This window comes from Coregonus lavaretus (genome assembly GCF_964263955.1).
Source record: "Coregonus lavaretus genome assembly, chromosome: 34".
Classification (NCBI taxonomy): Eukaryota; Metazoa; Chordata; class Actinopteri; order Salmoniformes; family Salmonidae; genus Coregonus; species Coregonus lavaretus.
Window position 1 is genome coordinate 35,082,946 of NC_140021.1, and position 22,247 is coordinate 35,105,192.

Genomic DNA, 22,247 nt, shown 5'->3' on the forward strand with positions numbered 1-22,247 from the left:
GGCCGGAGGAGTGGGCAAGGTACGTTCCCTGGGCCGAAATGGCCCAGAATTCCCTACGCCATTCCTCCACTAACCTAACCCCTTTCCAATGTGTGTTAGGTTACCAGCCGGTTCTGGCACCTTGGCAGCAGAGCCAGATCGAGGCTCCTGCGGTGGATGAGTGGGCGCGGCGCTCGGAGGAGACATGGAACGCTGCACACGTCCACCTGCAGCGGGCCCTCCGACGTCATAAGGCGAGCGCCGATCTCCACCGCAGTGAGGGACCGGTGTACGCACCCGGTGATCGAGTCTGGCTCTCTACCAGAAACCTGCCCCTCCGGAAACTGGGTCGGCGGTTTGTAGGGCCATTTAAAGTCCTGGGAAGGTTGAACGAGGTGTGTTACAAATTACAACTACCTGTTGAATATAAAAGTATTAACCCCTCGTTCCATGTGTCCCTTCTCAGGCCGGTGGTAGCTGGCCCACTCCAAGAAAGTGAGATCAGGGAGACTCCTCCGCCCCCATTGGACATCGAGGGGGCACCGGCGTACTCCGTGAGGTCCATCTTGGATTCGAGACGTCGGATGGGGGGTCTCCAATATCTAGTGGAGTGGGAGGGGTACGGTCCGGAGGAGCGGTGCTGGGTGCCGAGGGGAGACATTTTGGACCCGTCTCTCCTGACGGAATTCCATCGTGGGCACCCGACGCGCCCTGCTCCGCGTCCTCCGGGTCGTCCCCGAGGCCGGAGTCGGCGCACGTCTGGAGCCGCGCGTCAAGGGGGGGGTACTGTCATGGTTTCGGCCGAGGCTGCCTCTCTTCCTTGTTCGGGCAGGCTTCGGCGTTCGTTGTCTCCGGAATACTAGCTGCCACCGTTGTATGTTTCATGTTCGTTTGCTTTTGTCTGTTTGTTGTGACACCTGTTCTCGTTTAGCGTAATTAGTGTCCTATAAGTTTCTCGTTGTGTTTGTCTAGTGTTGTGTGTTATTGATGTTGGTCTGTCGTGTGTAGGGCTTATTTGGTATTTTCGCTCGGTTGAGCTTCCCTCCACTGCGTTGGAGTGTTACGCACCTGTTTAGTGCGCTTTTGTTTTGTTCGCCTTCGTGCGTAATTTCGCCTTCGGGCAAGTGTTATCGTATTTCCTTGTTGGAGATTTACTAAAGTCTGTTGGACTATACTTCGGTGTCCTGCGTTTGATTCCACCACTGCACCCACCTACAGCACGCGTGACAGGTACTGCTCAGGCATGGTCAACTTGGAGGGTGTCTGCAGGCACAGCAAACACAAAAGAGAACATATATATATATATATACAAAAATGCACGTTTGACTGTTACATGGTGTACAAGCACATTTTGGTAATGTAATGTGTGGTGTCGGAATAGCTGATCTTACCACAGGTTGTCTGGCCGTCCGTTCCTCATCCTTGACCTCTTCCTCCTCCGAGTCCCTGGAGGACGTGCCAGACTCCTGGTACATCACCTTGGTCTCTTCGGGGGTGGTGCTCCCCTCGGAGAGGGAGTCCTCCTCTCTCGCCTTCCGCTTTTTTTTTTAAGAGGCCTGGTTCTCGGCGGCGACAGAGGTATCTTCTCCCTTTAATGCTGCCTGGAAGAGTGCCCTGGTTTCACTGGCTTGGGCCGGATTTAAATTGATGGCATAAATTTGTCTGCCGTCTGGATGTCGTGGCACATGAAGTTGGCCACCCTTTCCCTGTCAGCCTTCGGGAGCATGTTTTTGACCTGTAAGACACAAGCAAAAAAGACACACACACACACACACACACAAAAAATAAAATAATGTATTGATATTATTTCAGACAACAGTGGAATAGGATCTTACAATACTTCTATTCATATCTAATCTGACTTACATGAGTGACAATGGAGGTCCGCAGGTCAGTGAAGGAAGGAGTTTCAGGCAGACCCATCTCCTTCCACACCTCCCTCAGGTAGGCAGGCAGGTTCTTTAGCTGAGTGTTTGTGGAATTGAAAAATAAGTGCTGGGACTTCTTTCCCCCTGGGAGGCAGTGTTTGAATTTGAGGAAGTCTGTAAACCAAGTGTACTCATCCTTTGTCAGCGACATCTGGACCATGCCATGGTCTCTATTCGTTTTGTGTTCCCCCAGCTATTAGAAATTGAACAGAATAAACACACACAAAAACACACAAATGACGCAAAGGCGACTGCAATTGTTTCCAAAAACAACCAACCAACCAACAAAACAAACAAATAAACACATTCAGGTGTACATTTATAGACTTACACCCGATGAGATACATCCCAGACTGGTCACATTTTGCCTCCTTCACCAACATGTTCTTATACAGGCCCGGTCTATGGCCGTATATGGAGGTAAAATAGACACACAGGTATCCATAAAACTGGTACTGATTTCTCTGTGTCCTTGTTTCTTCCAAGGTTTCTGTAGGGACATGAAAATAATAACAGGCATCTTCACACTGCACGCTATACATGTCTGACGTTTATAAGTGTGTAATAACAGTGACATCACAGATTTAGAAACACTTACTCAGCACTTCTGGGAGCTTGGCCTTGGCAAGAGACTGGCACTCCAGCAGGGTCTTTCTGGAAACCCCCTTGGCTTCTTTGCTGTCTTTAACCTTTACCTGGTGAATGGAAACTCTGCGTTTCATGGACTTGTTGATCCCCTTCATCAACCGGTTGATCCCCTTCCATTGATTTTTCGTCAGCCGGCATGCAGGTGGAGGGGTCTCCTCGGCATATTTAAGAAAGGCGCCGACAGTCAAGGTGTAGTGGTTGACTGTGGTGATTGCCTTTGTCTTTTGGAGGGATTGAACCCATCAAAAAAAAAATACACACACAAACACACACACATCATACAATCAATTACTGCATTGTTAATGAACGCTGATGAGACTAAAAAGAAAGAACTCTGCTTATCCCCTTATTTTGTCATGGTTAGTGAGGAAAAGGAGATTGGAATGGTAGGTCTCATCCTTCGCCATGTAGTTAAAAAATTGCGTCACCCTTTTGATCATTCCGGCACAATTTTCCCTTAGTTTATAATTTGGATTGGGGCCCTCACAGGTCTTCCTGAATCCCTCAAGAAACACACCTGTCAAAGAAACATAACATTTTAGACAAGAATTACAATCTCATGAGGCAACATGAATCAGTCAGGCTGTTTAAAAAAAAAAACTTTCCAACACAAACACTTGCCACTATTTAAAGAAACAGTACTTACTAATGGAAGAGCCCGGGAAGATAAGTATGCTGCCAGATCCGGACGCTGTAGCCTCCTCTGTCTGGTCCCCTGAACCTGTCACTTGGTCCAGCTGCAGCTCCTCTTGGGCTGTGTCTGCCTCGGCCTGAAAGCTGAGGGACCTCTTTGCCGACCTCTCCTTTGCCGGACTCACCCTGAGAATCCCCATCTGCCTTTTCAGTAGCTGGTACCTCTTCCTCACTCTATGCAGCTCAGAGATGAGCTTGTTGTCCTCTTTAATGGATATGATGGTCTCACTTCTCTTGGTCAGGGCCTCATCCCTCTCTTTCACAGCTTTCTGCAGCCCCAAAAGTGGTGCTTGGCAGTGGCAGTAATCATATGTGCAGCCCTCTTCCTCCTCTTCCTCTGCAAAAGTATCTAAAAAGTTATCCTCTTCTTCTTGCCTCGCAGTCTCCACAATATCAAAATCTGTGGCCAATGGGATGGCAGGGATCGACGCCCTCAATGCCGCCAGCCTCTCCATCGTCAGACGTCTCTTCACCTCCTCTAAAGCCTGTCTCCTCTGTGCTCTGTTGAGCTCTGTATGGGAGTCCATATACCGGTCCAGCCTGCTGACATGGGTGGAGCATCCTGTCACTGGACACCGCTCCAGCCTGATATTTACACGGCCCGACTGCCAATTACAAAGGAGAATCCTCTCAGTGTTCCAAACGTTGTGTACTTGCCTAAGGTGCTGACTGAAGCCAACCACAACCTTAAAGCAAAGTGAACATGAACGAAATAGAGAACGCACTGGAGCCATCTATATAATTGAAAAGTCAAATAACAGTAAATAAATACCTTTACACAATCACTTCAGTTATCCAGAAAGTACAATGCTCCAGGCTGCTTATTTGCTGCTTATAAACACATCTGAGACCACTCCCTCCACTCCTCCCATGCTGTCAGCCTCTAGTCAAATGCATTCTATTTCCAAAACACACTACTCCCACTAAAACACACATCCATGCTGTCAGGCATGGGTGACCGGACTGGTTACCAGGAGTGCACCTGGTGATGGACGGGTTATCAGGAGTGCACCTGGTGACCGGGCAGGGGGTGTAGGCCTGGAGGTCTATAGTTCCATGGAATAGGCTGTGCTCTCAAAAAAAACCTAATAAAAACCCTGTTTTCTGCTATTTACCGGTTCATGAGGGTTGCCTAATCACACATGTTACATTTTGGAAAGATGTGACCTTTTTAACCCTTCGAAACTGCCCTATGACCCCAATTTAAGGCACTTCCGGTTGTTACAGGAAGCTGTGACAACCAGAACACGCTTTTATCGATTCCGGAGTTTCAAATCTTTACATGAAGAACTGACTGATTTACAGAGGGTTGAATGCAGTGTTTTTCACTGACTGCAGAGAGTGAAATCAAAACCACATTTAGGGTCAATTTTACCACTTACGGTTGCTCCAGGAAGCTTAAAATCAACACAGGTAATTCTTATAGTGGCCTGATGGGTTGTTATTGAAGTCAGTTTGATATGGCAATCATAACCCACATAGGCATCAGGTTGAATTTAGGGCAGCAGGCAAACTTCCTATGGGGAGAGAGGTCAAGGTCAGAAGAAATACAGTTTTCACTGTTAACATTTAAGGGTTAATTCCACATGGTCAAGGGTAGGCTTGCACAGATCGGGAGGACCTTAGTAACGTTCCTGTGGTTGAATTGTATTTCTAGCCTCAATGGTTCTGCCACTGTCACCCAAAAGCACCTCAAATTTAGGTCAGGCTTCATTATGGGCCTTGTCCTAAGACCTTTCTGGATGTCAATATCTTGCCCCAAAAACGTCAAACAGCTGCTCTTCACATATGTTGCTCTTTATATGCCTCCCAACCATTATCTGGAAATATATTAAATTCAGACTACACATGGATACATACCACTACCTACCTAACCCTAACAAGCCATTCTCCATGCATTATTCTGTTGGTCAGGGAGGAGGTAGATTGAAAGGCTGGGAAGATCTTCTCCACAGAAGATCCTCCCAGCCTTTCAACTTTTTTCGAAATAGAGTAATGGTGGGAATCCCATTCATTCTGTATGGCAGTTTAACATGGGCACGGATTTGTCCCCTAGTTCCTCGCCAGTTTCTCGGATTGGCTAGAACTCCCAGACACGCAGGTACCAGACCTGTCGCTGTACGAGGTTTGGTTCGCGAGCTAGGGCGGGAGACGCGACTCCCATTCATTCCCTATGAAAACTGAATGTTGAAAGGCTGGGAAAATCTTCTCCACAGAAGATCCTCCCAGCCGTTCAACTTTTTTTCAAATGCAATACATTCTGAGGACAGTACACAAAGGTGCTAGAGCTATTGTGAGGAGTGAAGTGATATTCTATACCATATGATAATGTTACCTAATTTCCATTTTATTGGGACTTGGCAACTATTAACAGTTGATCTGTGATCAATTAATCTGCTAATGCGTCAATTTACCCTGAATGGAATATTTTTATGTGGAAAAGGGTTTGGCCTATCTGATTGTACATATATTGACCAAGGAAACAGAATATAATCTAGTTCAGAACAGAATTTCCAACTGAGAGCAAAGGCCACAGTTGATTATTGCTTTTTCCTTATTCTGCAGAGATTTCTTTGAGATATTCCTACTACTTCCTTCCTTCTGGACCAAGATGGCATCTGCAACTGCTACTGGTGCAGGGTAAGTTATCTCTTTTTAATTATTCAATGTATATTACTATTATTATCTTGCTGTTATTAATGTTAGTCGTAGCTCTGGTAGCACCAGTAATAATAGGTGTATAAGTATTGACATATTGCTATTTATTGTGCAAAATGTTTTTGAAATCACTTGGCAACCCAGTTTGTATTTGTTTGTAAATCATGTTGTATATGTTTAATTAAGTAGTAACTTCATTACATGTAGTTATTGTGCATTTACTGTCTTACATAAACCAACATCTCTCTACACCTCAACAGAGTGTGCAGAAAGCTAAAACCAAAACAAGAGATTGATCAATAAGTCACCGCTGCCCGAGATTCCATGATAGAGCATCTTTGGCAAGGCAGGATGTTTGACTACAGCTCACTCAGCTGTATCGTTACACAACAAGACACACTCCGACTCCTGATCCAGAAGCTTGATCAAACTGGTCATATTGTTAAGAACAAGCCAGAAGACAAACAAACACCTGGGTAAACTATTTTTTAAACTGATAAAATAATATATGCAAGTTACATAATATTTTAACTCATTTTAACTGTTGTCCAATTATGTTTGATTGTAATATAATATAAATGTTTTTGTTTATCTGTATGTTATTTCAGCCAAGTGGAAGTGGCTCATGTGTTGGCAACAACGGCAAATGTAGAATCAGACATCAACATGGAGGATGACCAGTCTGCCTTGTACCACCCGTAAGTAAATACACATATATACTTATGTGTAGTACTTCTTTATGAGATTATTTATAAGTGAACATGGATTTATTTTATTTATTCTAATCTGCATACCAAATGTTTTCCAGACCAGAGAACCAGTAATGGGACACCAAACTGAGAAAGGGGATGCAAAGCAGTGGTTTATACCAAAAGCACCCTCTGGATGCTGATCTGCTGGCTGGATTTGGCAAATATCTCAGCGACGACCACAACATTCCCAATTTCAAACAGGAGGTATGTACAGCAATTTTACTTTAGTTTAAATATTTTAAGGAGAATTACTCAATTCTAAAGTAGTTGTTAACTATGTAACTAACATTATTTTCATTTTCATGTACAGGTACAGGTTGCAAATATGTCAAGGACCACCAAACTATCCCTGGATTTTGTCCATGACTTGGACAAAAGCAGGTCCTTTTTTACAAAGCTTGCAAACATTCGACAGAAGAAGCAAACCATTGCAAACTACATGAAGAATCTGAAGAGATTTCTTCGCTACAACTCTGCTGCAACGAACCTCATCCAGACAGACAGGGGCTTGTATGAGCAATTCAAGCATTTCCAAGAGTGCCTGAATGACCTCCATAAGTCCATGAGCAAGCAGGTGTCTCAGGAAATTAATGGGAAAAGGTGTATATTTAAAATTGATCCTCACAGAAATGTTTTTTACATTTTAAGTGTGTATTGTTGTCATTCTTCAAATCATTAATGTATTATTGTTTTTCTGCAGGTACACACAGATGGTGACAGTTGAAAAGACACCAAAATAATGTTTGGCAATCTTGGAGGTGGCCAAGAAAGACTTTCTGGGTGTCATTTGGAAGGCCATGAGTGAAAATGAACAACTGCTCGTTCTGTACTACCTGGTGTCTCTACTCATGCTGAAACATCTCCAAAGGGCTGGAGTTGTAAAAATATGACCGTAAGTTAACTAATGTCATATATTTGTTATAATGTTGATTCGTATTTGCTTATTTAGCATATGTTTTATTGATATGTTCCAGTTGTAGCTGAACGAATGGCTCTCAAGGGAGGTGTGCAAGTTCCAAATGGTGAGAAATGGACTGTCATCGGTGTTAAGCAACACAAGACAGGGACACAGCGAGTGGCAACTGTTTCGTTAGATGAGGAGGAAGATGTAGTAAGTATATTTACCACAATCTGGTTATTGTGAATGTGATTGATTTAATACAAACCTGGTAAATATGTTTTCTTTTGTCTACATTTTCAGTGGTTGGATGTGTACTACCGACACGTTCGACCAGCTTTTCTTCAAAACTCTGATGACGTGGAAGAAGATGAGATTCTCAATTTCCACAACTGGAAAAGCCATCTACAACCCTTCCAAAGACCTACAAAGGTTTCATGCCAAGTAAGTCGAACACTGTTAAGAAGAACGCTGTTTTTTATCATTACACAATACTTTTTTGACAGTACAGTTTTCTAAATCCAAAACTGTTTTTTCTTGTTCTTTCATCAGATACAAACTCCCCAACATCACCAGCCAGGTAGCGACACAGGTTTTTGAGACAAATACCAAAGCCAACTTCACAGATGCAGAGAAGGCACTTGTTGCTGACTACTTGGCCCATACACCTGCTACAGCTGACAGGCACTACCGCTTGAAGACACCAGTAAATGCCTTCATGGGATTGAAGCTGATCTCCAAAGTTGCCATGTCCAGTGAATCTGAGTAAGTATTTACATGAATTATATAAATGACCCATTACGATGTCTTGTAAATGTTGTTACAAATGGCTAACATATTTTTGTTATTTTCCCTTTTTCAAGTAGTGAGACTGCATGCCCCTCCTGCGCAAGCACACATTATGGAACAGGAGCATTGTCCAGCAGCCAAAGGTTGGATGAGGCACAGGCCTTGAACCTCTTCTATCAACACTTCCCTGTCACAGTTGATAGACAATCAATCAAGAAGAAGGACAGACTACTGATTGCAGGAAGTTATGAGAGATACTGTTATGACAAGTGGAGAAGCCAGCAAGAGAAAATGAGATGGGATTATGTGATCGGTAAAATGCAGCTAAAATACAGTAAACTGAATACAATTTGATCATATTAGGTATTATGAGAATGTACTTGATTTAGTCACATAACTACGACTAAGTATTCCTGGATAAGGGCTTCTGCTATTGAATTAAATGAAATGAATAATAACACATTTATGTTTGTCTTTGCATTGTTACAGCTCACTTCCCCAGAAGAGAACCCACTGCCAGTCAAGTAGAGATATACATTGAATGGCAGAACTGGTAGAAGAACAAAGTGAAGATGGAGGATGTCCTTCGTTACTGGCAACCTTCAAGCAACACTGACACAACAAAAGACAACAAGGCAATTATGAAGCTGGTGAAGTCCCAGAAGTGGAAAGGACTGTACATTGCCAGTGACCCTGTCATAGGAAGAAAGATCATGACGACACAGACATTTGCTAAAGGGGAAGTCGTCTGTGACTACCACGGTCTCCCACTCTCAGGGAAGCAGGGGAAATAACTTTTGGCAGCAACAGAGGAAGACGAGATGGGGTACCTTTTACATCTACAAGGATGCATCAGGGAAAACGTGCTACATAGATGCCAAGACTGTGCCCTGCCCTTGCCACCCAGAGATGGACACAATTGGACGGAGGATCAACCACTCCAGAAAGAGAAGCAACATAAAGAGGATGGCAAAGTGTGGAACGTTATCCTTTTCATTGCCCAACGAGACATTCCGGTGCAGGAAGAACTGTTATTTGACTATGGGGTGTAAAGAAAATATTTTGGTGGAGAAGAAGATTTGGAATGGCTTGACAGCTAGGCCAGTCAGCATGAAATCAACAATAACTGATGGGACTCAAAAATATCCTTAAACCCCTTTTTAAAATGTAAATCTGTAATTTTGGTAATATATTTAGCCATGCATGTTCAACTTAAAATGTCAGTTTTGGGTATCCTGCACTTTAAAATAAACAACACATTTAAAGAAAACCTGCATATTGTTTTTATTTTCACCCACACTTTTGGCAGATGCCATCTTGCTAAAAAATGTCTCAGGTGTTGTTTCCTAGGCCATTGCTCTGATGTTTGAGGCTTCTCAAGCTGAGGAATTTCACACCTCTGTGTGGGGGTTTCACAAGCTATTAGGGTTAGAGAGGAAGTATTATGTGCAGTAGTCAGAATTGCTTCTATATAACAAGACATTCTCCCAAGAACTGTCTGATACAGTTGCCCCCCAGGAGACCAGCTACACCCTCATCCAGGTTGAACACCCGATATCCCCCACCACCCAGGAGACCAGCTACACCCGGATCCCCAACCTGGTTGAACCCCCGCTAACCCCCACCGCCCAGGAGACCAGCTACACCCAAACCGAACCAAAGAAGACTGGCATAAAGTCCTGTCACCCTGTCACCCTAAAAAAATTCCAACCCACTGAGCATGACACAGACAACCCCTTCCAACCACGACCAAGGAAGAGGAAATATGACTACATGCGAAAAGGTAAATCAGTATCCAACTTATATTGTTTTTTAATAAATCGTAATGCTGTCAATAACTTCAATTATTTTTTTCATAAATTAATACAACAATTCCAGTGATTGATGATCCCCTACTTTTCGGGAGGCAGGCATATTATACACTCTTAGAAAAAAGGGTTCCAAAAGGGTTCTTCAGCTGACCCCATAGTAGAACCCTTTTTGGTTCCAGGTAGAACTCTATTTGGTTCCATGTAGAACCCTTTGTCTTAAGGGTTCTACATCGAACCAAAAAGGGTTCTCCTATGGGGACAGCCAAATAACAATTTCTAAGAGCGTAGTCTAAGGCTAGGCATAGATGTAAAGTGAATAATGCAAATGACTGGCACACTAACTTCATAAATTTTCTGATAGGTGGTGATTAAATAAATGTATTTATTGTTTCAGTGCATCCGGGGCAAATTATTTTCCCTATTCTCGAAATTCTTGCCAATAGAACTTTTACATTACATTTTAGTAATTTAGCGGACGCTCTTATCCAGAGCGACTTACAGTTAGTGAGTGCATACATTTTTTATATTTTTTTCATACTGGCCCCCCGTGGGAATCGAACCCACAACCCTGGCGTTGTAAACACCATGCTCTACCAACTGAGCTACATCCCAACTTCAGAGGAGGTAAATCATCTGCAGTACATTGAAATTCCTGTGACTGTATTTACAGGCTAATCCTAGTGCAACACCAATTGTAGTTAACTTGCAGTATTAATAATAATAATAAGTAGACCTTGTAGTTAAAGTGGCAATATGTAACCAAATTCACATAGAAATGTGAGTTACAGATCTTTCATTCTACTTGAAAGCAAGTCTAAGAAGCAGTAGATCTGTTCGACAGTGTGCGTTATTTCTGTGCTTCCCGTTCTTAAGTTTTGTTTTAGAGTCTTTTACTTTGGTTTTGTACAACAGCTTCAAACAGCTGACATTACCAACCATGACATTGTGGAGAGATTTCTGCATAGTGCAGCTTTTAAATAAAAAATACATTTATATTTCTTGCATAATAAAGGATCAGGAGCAGAAAGTGAGATGGAAGCCATGCTCTGGATGGTATGTTTACTTCAACTAATCTCCTAGAAAGAATTGAGAATATACTGTACACTCAATACCATATGTATTTTGACAGTGAAGCTAAAATGTACAATTTTAATCTAAACTCCAGCATTTTGAATTTGAGATCAAATGTTTCATATGAGGCGATAGTACAGAAGGTCACCTTTTTACAATTTTGAAAAGAAAGTACTTTATGCATATAGTCCCCCCCAATTGAAGAAGCCATAAGTATTTTGACAAATTCACTTATAGTGTATTAAAGTTATTAAACCTTTTATTTAAAATACTAAATTCTGGAGTATAGATCCATATTTCACATTTTAGCTTCACTGTCCAAATACATATAGTTTTGGTTGTACCTTGGTATTGGATCTAACGTTACAGTGCCTTGCAAAAGTACTCATACCCCTTGGAAACGCCTTTGACAGCGATAACAGCTGTGAGTCTTCTCGGGTAAGTCTCTTAGAGCTTAACACCAGGATTGTGCAATATTAGCCCATTATTCGTTCCATAATTCTTCAAGCTAGGTCAATAAGTTGGGGATCATGGCTAGACAGCAATTTTAAAGTCTTGCAATAGATTTCCAATCAGATTTAAGTCCAAACTTTAACTTGGCAACTCAAGAACATTCTCTGTCTTCTTGCTAAGCAACTCCAGTGTAACTCCTGAGTGGCGCAGTGGTCTAAGGCACTGCATCGCAGTGTTAACTGTGCCACTAGAGATCCTGGTTCGAATCCAGGCTCTGTCGCAGCCGGCCGCGACCGGGAGACTCATGGGCGGCGCACAATTGGCCCAGCGTCGTCCAGGGTAGGGGAGGGAATGGCCGGCAGGGATGTTGATAGGGTTGTGGGTTCAATTCCCACGGGGGGCCAGTATAAAAAAATATGTATTCACTAACTGTAAGTCGCTCTGGATAAGAGCGTCTGCTAAATGACTAAAATGTAAATGTAAATGTAGATTTGTCATTGTGTTGTAGGTAATTGTCCTGCTGAAAGGTGAATTCCTTTCCCAATATCTGGTGTAAAGCAGACTGAACCAGATTTTCCTTTAGCATTTTGTCTGTGCTTAGCTCCATCCCATTTCTTTTCATCCTGAAAAACTCCACACTTTTTAATGATGTCAATCATACCCATACCATGATCCAGCCAGCACCAATCTTGAAAATACGGAGTTAGTTACTCAGTGATGTGTTGTGTTGGATTTGACCCAAACAACATAAGGTTTTGCATTTAGACAAAATAAGTGTATTCCTTTGCAGTTTTCTTTTTTCAGTATTCACTTTAGTGCCTTGTTGTTGCATACAAGATACATATTTTTGATTTTTGGTATTATGTGTATTTGTATTCTTTTTTTACTGTCATTTAAGTCATTATTGTGGTGTCACTACAATGATGTTAATCCATCCACAGTTTTTCTAACATTGCAGACTGTAACTGTTTTAAAATCACTGATGGCCTCATGGGCAATTTCATTCATGTCGTGCAGCTCAGTTCAGAAGGAAGACTATCTTTGATGTGTCTTGGTGGTTTAATACATAATCCACACCATAATTATTAACTTGATCATACTTAAAGAGATATGCAATGTCTGATTTGTTATTGTTACCCATCTACCAATCACTGCTCTTTTTTATGAGGCTTTCGAAAAGCTACCTGGTCTTTGTAGTTGAATCTGAGCTTGAAATTCAATACTTGACTGAGGGACCTTACAGATGTTGTATGTATGGGGGACAGAGGTATGGGTAGTCATTCAAATATCATGTCAACCCCTATTGAGTCCATATAACATATTATGTGATTTGTTAAGCCAAATGTAACTTGTGAAATAATTTAGGCATACCTAAACAAAGGGGCTGAAATACTTATGTAACGACTATTTTAGTTCTCAAATGTTGAATTAGTCTTCATAAAAAAATCAAAATGTTCATCCACTTTGACATTAGAGTACACAATTTTGAGTTGATTGTTGACGAAAAATCAAAATGAAATCAATTTCAATCCAACTTTGTAACACAATAAAATGTGGAGAAATCCAAGGGGTATGAATACTTTTGCAAGGCACTTTATGTAGTTGAAATAATATATATTTGAGAGGAGAAGGTGCTTGACCAACGGGAGACAAGGTGCAACCAAAAATCATAAAACCCTTTGAAAAGAATAGGTGCAACCCTTGCTCACGATTAAATATTGAATGATTTATTTTCTATTTCTGCTTAAAAACATGACATTCCTTTTTATGATTTCTTTCTTGTCTTACAGTGGCAAGAAATGGGACGATGACTGGATCAAGGCCGAGGACCGGTTTTCTCCAGTTTAACCTCTACTTTATGCACAAATGTCTTCCTCACTCTCCCTTCACATTCATCACTGTCAATCATAAATGGTTGGCTAGATTCGTCATGATTGTCGCTTTGGATAAAAGCGTCTGCTAAATGGCATATTATATTATATTATAAACGTTCATGGAGCATCAGCATGCCAACCATTTGATCTCAATCAGTTTCATGAGAATATGCATTTAGATCTTCTTGATATACAGTGAGCTACAAAAGTATTGCAACTGTGACAATTTTTTTGTTGTTTTGGCTCTGTACTCCAGCACTTTGGATTTGAAATGATACAAGGTTAACTATGAGGTTAAAGTCAGCCTGCCATCTTTAATTTGAGGGTATTTTCATCCATATCTGGTGAACCGTTTAGAAAACACTTTTTGTGCGTAGTCCCCCCATTTTAGGGGACCAAAAGTATTGTGATAAATTCACTTCATATGTGTATTAAAGTAGTCAGAAGTTGAGTATTTTTGTATTTTATGTTTGAATTGATTCAGTTTACTATGTTATTAAATATGTACGTTTAATTCCACTCTCTGTCCATTCTTGACCTTTAGCTTCTGCCTATTCTATAACACAATGCACATAGCTAATTATCTTATGGAGTAGATACAATAATATTTACTGTATAGACTGTTAATTTGCAAGTTATATAGTCAATGGGCTCCAGATCAAACGTGTTGGTCTTTCAGCCAAAGCACCCCATACAGAAGCAATAATTTGATATAATAAAGAACAAACAAAAATCAGGCTATATGAATCAGACAGTACTAGGTCAGATGGTTGAAAATCACAGATTTTATCGTGATTTGACTGTTTACAGTAGGTAGAAATCATCTTGTGGTCTTCCTATTTGTTGTTAGTGACACTCTCCAGTCTCCACTGCCGTGGTTCTGAACTCGCCACGGCATTCCTTGCATTTCTACCGCACTAGCTAGCAGTAGCTGTCTGTGGTCCTGGAATAAAACGTTGGCTCACTATTAGAAAAGGCACACAGGTTAATATACACAGTTCCTCATTTTACCTGTGCCTTTTCCAATATAGTTAAGCTACAACATTATGTTTGGAACAAATGCATGTAAATCTGAGACTTAAAGGTCACTCTTGTTTCCTTCTGTCTTTCTACTTTAACAATGTTAGTTCAATGGATAAAGGTACAGGATCCTTTCTTTCCAAATATATATATATATTTTGTCATTTAGCAGACGCTCTCATCCAGAGCGACAGCACACATTTTTTTGTATTATTATTTTTATATACTGTCCCCCCTTGGGAAGTGAACCCACAACCATGGCGTTGCAAACACCATGCTCTACCAACTGAGCTACATCCCTGCCGGCCATTCCCTCCCCTACAATGGGCCAATTGTGCGCCGCCCCATGTGTGTGCCGGTCACAGCCAGCTACAACAGAGCCTGGATTTGAACCAGGATCTCTAGTGGCACAGCTAGCACTGCGATGCAGTGCCTTAGACCACTGCGCCACTCTGGAGACAAATTCACCCTACTCCTTGGAAAGTGGACTACTTTTAACCAGATGCCTAAGCACATAGTACAATGTTGATATATTAGTTATGAGCAGTGGATTGGGCTGATCAACTTTAGTACTTAGTGAATGTCTTATGAGTAATGAGAAAATAATAATCAAAAGTGATGAGAATGTTGCATTTTGGACGACTGACCTTGATCTTCGCAATTCATATCCAAGTTTATTATAGGCCTATAGGCTAGGCGTAGCTAGGCTATATATTAAAATACATAGGCCTACATGTATATCAACATATCTTATTTTTTGTTATATATATAAATATCTATATGTATATATATATATATATATGGATTATATACACAGTTGATTTAATGCTATTACATATATTAATTTACCTGAATTTTTTCTGTTGGATATAGGCCTACCCCTGAGTCGTATTGACATGCAGCATGTTTAGTACATTGAGACAGACCGTCTATCTGTTTGCGCTCTAAGCTAGTTGTCCGCGAAAATATTTGATGAAGATCAAAGCCAAATCATGCCTCAACTGCTTTTTAGAAAAGCAGTTGCTTATCAGGAATATGATGTGCCGAGGACCATGGCAATAGAAGTGCGGTTATAAGGCCATGCGGGTAATAATATAATAATATGCCATTTAGCAGACGCTTTTATCCAAAGCGACTTACAGTCATGCGTGCATACATTTTTGTGTATGGGTGGTCCCGGGGATCGTACCCACTACCTTGGCTTTACAAGCGCCGTGCTCTACCAGCTGAGCTACAGAGGACCACAAATAATGGGTAATGGGTATAGGGGTTGAAAGGCCACATATAGGCTGTTGAATGTTAATATTGTCAATTTTTTGAGCTTCTTGAAGCATCAATATCGATGTAACAACGTTTCTATAAGCATTTCTATACATACACTTGTTTTCTGCCATTAACCTTTATACAACACCAGGAAATCTTTGTAAGAGGTCAGGTCTGGTCATGGAATGTTTTTTGTAGCTCAGTCTTATGGCTTGGCACAAATAATATTTTACATTAATCAGACATAATTATGCAATCCCATACCCCTGGTGGCCATGGGGTGCTCAATAGCGCTACCCACAGTCTACTTTTTCACAACCTTTGATGATTCTTTAATCAAGAATAGATTAACATAGCCTAATGTTATTTGACGTTAGGGGTAACTCCAGGGGTACAGCAGGCCTAAAAAAAAGGGGGAGAGAGCAGCCAGCCTCCACAGGGTCTGCCTTCTCTTCCCCCCTGTGAGACAGTTTGACTCACCCACCTATTCACTTGTGCCTTTTCCCTGTGGCCCAAATGACTACCATGCAGGCCCACATTGACCTTTGTGACCTCTGGAACTACAGGCCTCTAGTTCCACACTCCCTGCCTAGTAAAACCCTCTCTCACTGGGCCTGAGAGTACAGCTTACTCCCTGTAACTCCAGAGGTACAGCAGATATAATAATATGCTTACATTCCGGGTTTTATCCGGGGGTTTTTTGAGAGCACAGACATCCAGGCCTTTAGGCCTGCACTCCCTGCCCAGTCACAAACCGTTACTCTCATTTGAAAAATGTTGAAATGCTACGTGGAAATTCTGTGGAGAAGTTTTTCCCAGCATTTCAACCTCCCTCGTCCCTGACCCAACAGCATAATGCAAGGAGAATGACATGTTATATAGAAACATTGATTTGGAGAATGGCGTGTTATATATGAACATTCATTTGGAAGACAATTGCTCACCCAAGGTGTTGTCGCCTAGGCCATTGCTCTGATGTTTGAGGCTCATCTAGCTAAGGGATTTCACATGTCTGTGTGTGGTTTTCACAAGCTGTTAGGGTTAGATAGTAAGTTTTATGTCCAGAAGTCTGAAATTAATATATTTCCAGATTATGGTTGGGGGGCATATAAAGAGCAACATATTTGAAGATCAGCAGGCTCTGACGTTTTTTGGGCTAAAATATAGACATCAAGAAAGGTCTCAGGACAAGGCCCAAAATGAAGCCTGACCTACATTTGAGGTGCTTTTGGGTGAGAGCATTAGAATCGTTGAGGCTAGAAACACAATTCAACCACAGGAACACTCCTAAGGTCCTCCCGATCTGTGCAAGCCTACCTTTGACCATGTGGAATTAACCATTAACAGTGAAAAGAGGGTGCATTTAGGGTCATTTTCCATAGAAATACATTGCCTGCTGACCTAACTTCAACCTGATGCCTATGTGGGTTATGATTGCCATATCAAACTGTCTTCTATGACTATAAGGATTACCTGTGTTGATTTTAAGCTTCCTGGAGCAACCGGAAGTGTTAAGATTGACCTTAAACGTGGTTTTGATTTCACTCCCTGCAGTTAGTGAAAAACACTGCATTCAACCCTCTGGAAATTATTCAGTTCTTCACGTATAGACCTGCAACAGGGTTCTGTAAAAGTGTGTCCCAATGGTATCCAAATGTTCTATAATAATATAATAATAATATGCCATTTAGCAGACGCTTTTATCCAAAGTGACTTACAGTCATGCGTGCATAAATTTTTGTGTATGGGTGGTCCCAGGGATTGAACCCACTACCCATCTGAGCTGCAGAGGTATTGTGAGGTGTGAAGTGGTATGGGGGTTAGCAACTCATTTGCTTATGTGTAAATCTACCCTGAATGGAATATTTTAATGTGGAATGGGGTTGGGTCAATCTGATTGTATATATACTGACCAAGGCAACAGTATATACTCCACTTGTCACGGTTTCGGCCGAGGCTGCTCCTCCTCCTTGTTCGGGCAGGCTTCGGCGGTCGTCGTCTCCGGAGTACTAGCTGCCACCGTTCTATGTTTCGATGTTTGTTTGGTTTGGTCTGTTTGTACACCTGTTCATTGTTAGTGTTAATTATGTGTCCTATAAGTTCTCTTGGGTTTTGTCATGTGTTGTGTGTAATTGTTTCTTATGTCAGCAAGGGTTGCTAGTACTTCTCTCTCTCGTGTTTGTTTGGAGAGATTGTCCGCACAGTGTACGCATTTTGTTTTGTATTTTGAGCTGTACTCAGTGTGCGTAAAGTTCGCTTGCCTTCCGGCTTGGATTTAGCCGTGTGTCTTGTTTTCGTGTCTTCACTAAAGACTGTTGAACGAAGCCTCTGTTGTCCTGCGCTTGATTCCACACCACATCCACGCTCGAACCTGACACCGCTTCAGAAAAAAGAATTCAACTGAGAGCAACGACAACACTCTTTCCTTCTGGGAGCTGATATTTTGGATTATTGCTTTTTTCCTTATTCTGCAGAGATTTCTTTGTGATTGTCTTATTACTTCCTTCATTTTCACCAGTCAATGCCTGCATGGGAATGAAGCTGATCTCCAAAGTTGCCATGTCCAGTGAATCTGAGTAAGTATTTACACTCGTTATATAAATGACCCTTTATAATGTCTTGTAAAGTTGTTACATATGGCTAATACGTTTTTGTTATTTTCCCTTTTTCAAGTAGTGAGACTGCAGGCCCCTCCTCCGCAAGCACAAGTTATGGAAGAGGAACATTGTCCAGCAGCCAAAAGTTGGATGAGGCACAGGCCTTGAACGTCTTCTACCAAAACTTCCCTGTCACAATTGATGGACAATCAATCAAGAAGAAGGACAGACTACTGATTGCAGGAAGGCATGAGAGATACTGTTATGACAAGTGGAGAAACCAGCAAAAGAAAATGAGACGGAATTATGTGATCGGTAAGATGCAGCTAAATTACAATAGACTGAATACAATTTTAACATATTAGGTATTACGAGAATGTACTTTATTTAGTCACATAACTATGACTGTAAGTAGTCCTGGATAAGGGCTTCTGCTATTGAATAAATTAAATTAATAATAACACATTTATTTTTGTCTTTGCATTGTTACAGCTCACTTCCCCAGAAAAGAACCCACTGCCAGAAAAGTAGAGATATACATTAAACGGCAGAACTGGGAGAAGAACAAAGTGAAGGTGGAGGATGTCCTTCGTTACTGGCAACCTTCAAGCAACACTGACACAAAAAAAGACATCAACGCAATTATGAAGCTGGTGAAGTCCCAGAAGTGGAAAGGACTGTACATTTCCAGTGACCCTGTCAAAGGAAGAAAGGTCATGACAACACAGAAATTTGCTAAAGGGGAAGTCGTCTGTGACTACCACGGTCTCCCACTCTCAGGGAAGCAGGGGAAAGAACTTTTGGCAGCAACAGATGAAGACGAGATGGGGTACCTATATTTCTACAAGGATGTATCAGGGAAAACGTGCTGCATAGATGCCAAGACTGTGCCCTGCCCTTGCCACCCAGAGAAGGACACAATTGGACGGAGGATCAACCACTCCAGAAAGAGAAGCAACATAAAGGGTCAGCTTCAGCAACTTGAAGAGGATGGCAATGTGTGGAACGTCATCCTTTTCATTGAAATCACCAATAACTGATGGGACTCAAAACTATCCTTAAACCCCCTTTTAAAATGTAAAACTGTAATTTTTGTAATATATTTAGCCCTGCATGTTTGACTGCAAAAGTCAGTTTTGGGTATGCTGCACTTAAGTAAAACAACACGTTTAAAAAAAAAACTGCGTATTCTTTTTATTTCCACCCTTATCTATTGAACACACTTTTGGCATAATTTGTAATAAACTTTTTTTTTTTTTTGTCTTTTTTTTTTCAGTCATTTCAAATCTAGCTTTTGCATTAGAGACAGGCAAATATGTGAGCTGCCTTGGTCATTAATTTCAGAAAGTATAGTTGCTTGCGAAAGTATTCACCCTCCTTAGCATTCTTCCTATTTTGTTGTTTTACAACATGGAATTTAAATGGATTTTTTTGGGGTTTGTATCATTTGATTTACACAACATGCCTACCACTTTGAAGATGGTTGATTGTGGAGGAAAGTGGTTGAGTGTGTTAGAGTATGTGTGTGTGTGTTTATCCCACATCTGGTGCAAGGGGGTAAGGATGTTAGGGAGAATATAGGATGAATCACAATTGTTTGCTAAAATTATAATTGCCATTGTATTACATTAAATTTTTGTCGAGCAATCTGGGTTATAGGTAACAATCTAACTGCCGACATTATTATGCATATTAATTGATAATGATAGAAATTAAGATATGCAAGATATTTGAATAGATATATATTTTTAAATAGCTATATATATATATATACAGTGGGAAGTATTTGATACACTGCCGATTTTGCAGGTTTTCCTACTTACAAAGCATGTAGAGGTCTGTAATCATAGGTACACTTCAACTGTGAGATCTAAATCTAAAACAAAAATCCAGAAAATCACATTGTATGATTTTTAAGTAATTAATTTGCATTTTATTGCATGACATAAGTATTTGATACATCAAAAAGCTGAACTTAATATTTGGTACAGAAACCTTTGTTTGCAATTACAGAGATCATACATTTCCTGTAGGTCTTGTCCCGGTTTGCACACACTGCAGCAGGGATTTTGGCCCACTCCTCCATACAGACCTTCTCCAGATCCTTCAGGTTTCGGGGCTGTCGCTGGGCAATACAGACTTTCAGCTCCCTCCAAATATTTTCTATTGGGTTCAATTCTGGAGACTGGCTAGGCCACTCCAGGACCTTGAGATGCTTCTTACGGAGCCACTCCTTAGTTGCCCTGGCTGTGTGTTTTGGGTCATTGTCATGCTGGAAGACCCAGCCACGACCCATCTTCAATGCTCTTACTGAGGGAAGGAGGTTGTTGGCCAAGATCTCGGCCCCATCCATCCTCCCCTCAATACGGTGCAGTCGTCCTGTCCCCTTTGCAGAAAAGCATCCCCAAAGAATGATGTTTCCACCTCCATGCTTCACGGTTGGGATGGTGTTCTTGGGGTTGTACTCATCCTTCTTCTTCCTCCAAACACGGCGAGTGGAGTTTAGACCAAAAAGCTATATTTTTGTCTCATCAGACCACATGACCTTCTCCCATTCCTCCTCTGGATCATCCAGATGGTCATTGGCAAACTTCAGACGGGCCTGGACATGCGCTGGCTTGAGCAGGGGGACCTTGCGTGCGCTGCAGGATTTTAATCCATGACGGCGTAGTGTGTTATTAATGGTTTTCTTTGAGACTGTGGTCCCAGCTCTCTTCAGGTCATTGACCAGGTCCTGCCGTGTAGTTCTGGGCTAATCCCTCACCTTCCTCATGATCATTGATGCCCCACGAGGTGAGATCTTGCATGGAGCCCCAGACCGAGGGTGATTGACCGTCATCTTGAACTTCTTCCATTTTCTAATAATTGCGCCAACAGTTGTTGCATTCTCACCAAGCTGCTTCCCTATTGTCCTGTAGCCCATCCCAGCCTTGTGCAGGTCTACAATTTTATCCCTGATGTCCTTACACAGCTCTCTGGTCTTGGCCATTGTGGAGAGGTTGGAGTCTGTTTGATTGAGTGTGTGGGCAGGTGTCTTTTATACAGGTAACGAGTTCAAACAGGTGCAGTTAATACAGGTAATGAGTGGAGAACAGGAGGGCTTCTTAAAGAAAAACTAACAGGTCTGTGAGAGCCGGAATTCTTACTGGTTGGTAGGTGATCAAATACTTATGTCATGCAATAAAATGCAAATTAATTACTTAAAAATCATACAATGTGATTTTCTGGATTTTTGTTTTAGATTCCGTCTCTCACAGTTGAAGTGTACCTATGATAAAAATTACAGACCTCTACATGCTTTGTAAGTAGGAAAACCTGCAAAATCGGCAGTGTATCAAATACTTGTTCTCCCCACTGTATATATTGAGGTGAGAGCATTGGAAAGGCTTTTGGCGGTTGACCTGCTTCTGTTTTGTTGGTGGTAATGTGTGCTGTTTTTGATAGATTTAGAAATATTGCCTAGTGCCAAATCGGTAACAGAATGACCAAAAAATTTAAAATGACTAACTGGATTGGCTACAATGGGAATTCATAGGAGTCACAAACCACAGTTGGGTCACCTGCTACTGTCCTCCCTTCCACTGGCGTACTATTATGTTCAGCTCATAACTGTTTTCTTTTTCTTTCTGTCACTTGATGGTCAAAGCAAGAGTGTGAAAACATTACATTTACGTCATTTAGCAGACACTCTTATCCAGAGCGACTTACAAATTGGTGCATTCACCTTATAGCCAGTGGAATAACCACTTTACAATGTGTTTTCTTTTTTTTTTTGGGGGGGGGGGGGGGTTGGGTAGAAGGATTACTTTATCC

General features: G+C 41.6%; 1 protein-coding gene across 1 annotated transcript; it reads left to right on the forward strand.

Moving 5' to 3' along the window:
* Nucleotides 1-17,784: 17,784 nt before the first annotated feature.
* On the forward strand, nucleotides 17,785-19,474 carry LOC311108926 (uncharacterized protein; the record flags this gene model as incomplete). The annotated part of the gene is made up of 3 exons (XM_084151704.1): nucleotides 17,785-18,413; nucleotides 18,511-18,749; nucleotides 18,927-19,474. The coding sequence occupies exons 1-3, from the start codon at nucleotides 18,367-18,369 to the stop codon at nucleotides 19,472-19,474; spliced, it is 834 nt and encodes a 277-aa protein (XP_084007830.1). The 5' UTR covers nucleotides 17,785-18,366.
* Nucleotides 19,475-22,247: the final 2,773 nt, after the last annotated feature.